Source organism: Melampsora larici-populina, assembly GCF_000204055.1.
Source record: "Melampsora larici-populina 98AG31 unplaced genomic scaffold MELLAscaffold_42, whole genome shotgun sequence".
NCBI classification, from domain to species: Eukaryota; Fungi; Basidiomycota; class Pucciniomycetes; order Pucciniales; family Melampsoraceae; genus Melampsora; species Melampsora laricis-populina.
In genome coordinates, this window is record NW_006768806.1 from 385,767 (window position 1) to 387,530 (window position 1,764).

The 1,764-nt window shown below is 49.1% G+C and overlaps 1 protein-coding gene across 1 annotated transcript in view; it reads left to right on the top strand.

Annotated features, from left to right (window-relative positions):
• Positions 1–1,319: 1,319 nt before the first annotated feature.
• Positions 1,320–1,764, top strand: part of MELLADRAFT_91417 (uncharacterized protein) — a gene marked incomplete at both ends in the record, with an annotated part of 756 nt that continues 311 nt past the window's right edge. Inside the window, 2 exons of the mRNA XM_007414257.1 lie at positions 1,320–1,440; positions 1,549–1,645. Coding sequence (XP_007414319.1) covers positions 1,320–1,440; positions 1,549–1,645 — 218 coding nt within the window. The remainder of the gene's footprint in view (positions 1,441–1,548; positions 1,646–1,764) is intronic.

Here is a 1,764-nt window from a genome sequence, read left to right on the forward strand (position 1 = left end):
AAGAACGTTCCTCCCCGGTGCTCAATCTACGACTGCACGAGTGCTTCGCGACGCGTCGGTCTGTTGTGTCCGTTCAAATAAAGCGAGGTACTTTTTTTCCTCGGCGAAATCAGCAAATTTAGTATTATTTGTCTTAACTCCCATCTGACTACTGAGATCCAGGACTGATTCCATACTAATCTTGCTTCCTTCTTCCCTCAGGATCAAGTTATCGTCGACCCATCGAAATATCTTCGGGATGCCTAACGCCTTGACCATAATCTCCTTCCACACATCGGCCGCTCTCCCAAACGTGCCACATCCAGCTACGCCGCCGAAGCCAACCCGTGTGTCCACCCAGAGCAAACCTTTGAAGTCCAGAATAAGTAAGAAACGCCACTGGGAAGGGTGTGTAGGAATCTGCCTATACGCCTTTTCCCAGTCAAAGATAGCTAACTCCCACTTCACATTGCTATTTTTCAGGAAATTCGCCAGCTCGTGAAAGTCGTCCCATGTCGTTTCGAATTCGTGCTTATCCACGAACGAATTCACCGATGGGATTGAGTCGTCCATCTTTGGGTGTGACAGGTTATTTGTCATTCAGTGGCTTCCATCATTGTTCACTACACTCCCCATTGGATTCGACCTAAAGAATCCGTACTTTTCTCTGACTTCTCGGTGAGTGAAGGGCCCGAAGAGCTTCTTTTCTAATTTCTCCTTCTTCATGTTCCTTTCTATCTTGTCACGAACTAAGTTTGCTGACTCTTGGTTTTCAGGCGTATACCACGGCCAGTCTAAAATTGAGTGATCCGGTATCCCCTGGTGGAATCCGGTTTCAAGGCTCTCAAGGACGTCCTTCCATTCTCCCATCAGGTCAAACTCGGTCATTAACGCTCGCCAAATCGGTATGTTAAGCTCACAGACCACTTTGTTTGGCCACCTGGGGTCATTGTCAACTCTCCTCATCAGTTCATCGTTTGCTCGCAAGACTTTCACGGCTTTCTTACTTCGCGGATAAACGGGAGGGAGGGAAAAGGCATTGGGGCAAGTAACACTGTTGCGTACAGGATCTCGTCAGTTCTAGACTCAAAAACCCCGACAACTTCAAATTTCATCTTTGGGGCATCTCTCTGGATTACAATTTGGTACGTAGACCTATCCTTCCCCTTTGTTTCAGATTTACTCACTTCTTGTTTTGCCTGTCTCCGTATCCGTTGTCTCTCCCTTTCCTACCCCCATTCCCTGCACCATTATTCCAACCACTACCAGCTGCACCCCCCATCCCAACTCCATTACTCGTTCCTGCATTGTCCCATTCCTTACGCTTGTTGAAATTCTTGATGAAGTTCTTACCTCTGTACGTATTGCCACCGGGGTTGCTGTTGGTCGACATCGCTGCTGGGCCGGTCGGTATTGACGGGGCGTATGTCGTCTGGGTGACTGGTGTTTGCTGTGTTGCCGGTAAGTGGGGTTCGTGCCTCGATTGAGCCCACAGCGTAGATCGAACTGACTGCGTGTTCCTGGTAATCTCTACCTTCTCCGACTTGTCTTCTCTCGTGTCGCCTCTAGCTGCGTCATCCCACGTCAATTTCCTGCCTTCCCAGCTCACCCCGTCGACTGGGTCTATCATCGCCTTCACTGCCCCAAAGGCGTACGGGTTATCAGTGTAAGCGTCTTCACCTCTCCTTGACGTCTCTCTTTCAGCTCTTTTCTCCAACTTCTTGTCTCTAATTCCGATATCCGGCATCTTTCCTTCAGGTCCGACCTTGAATGTCATGTACGCCT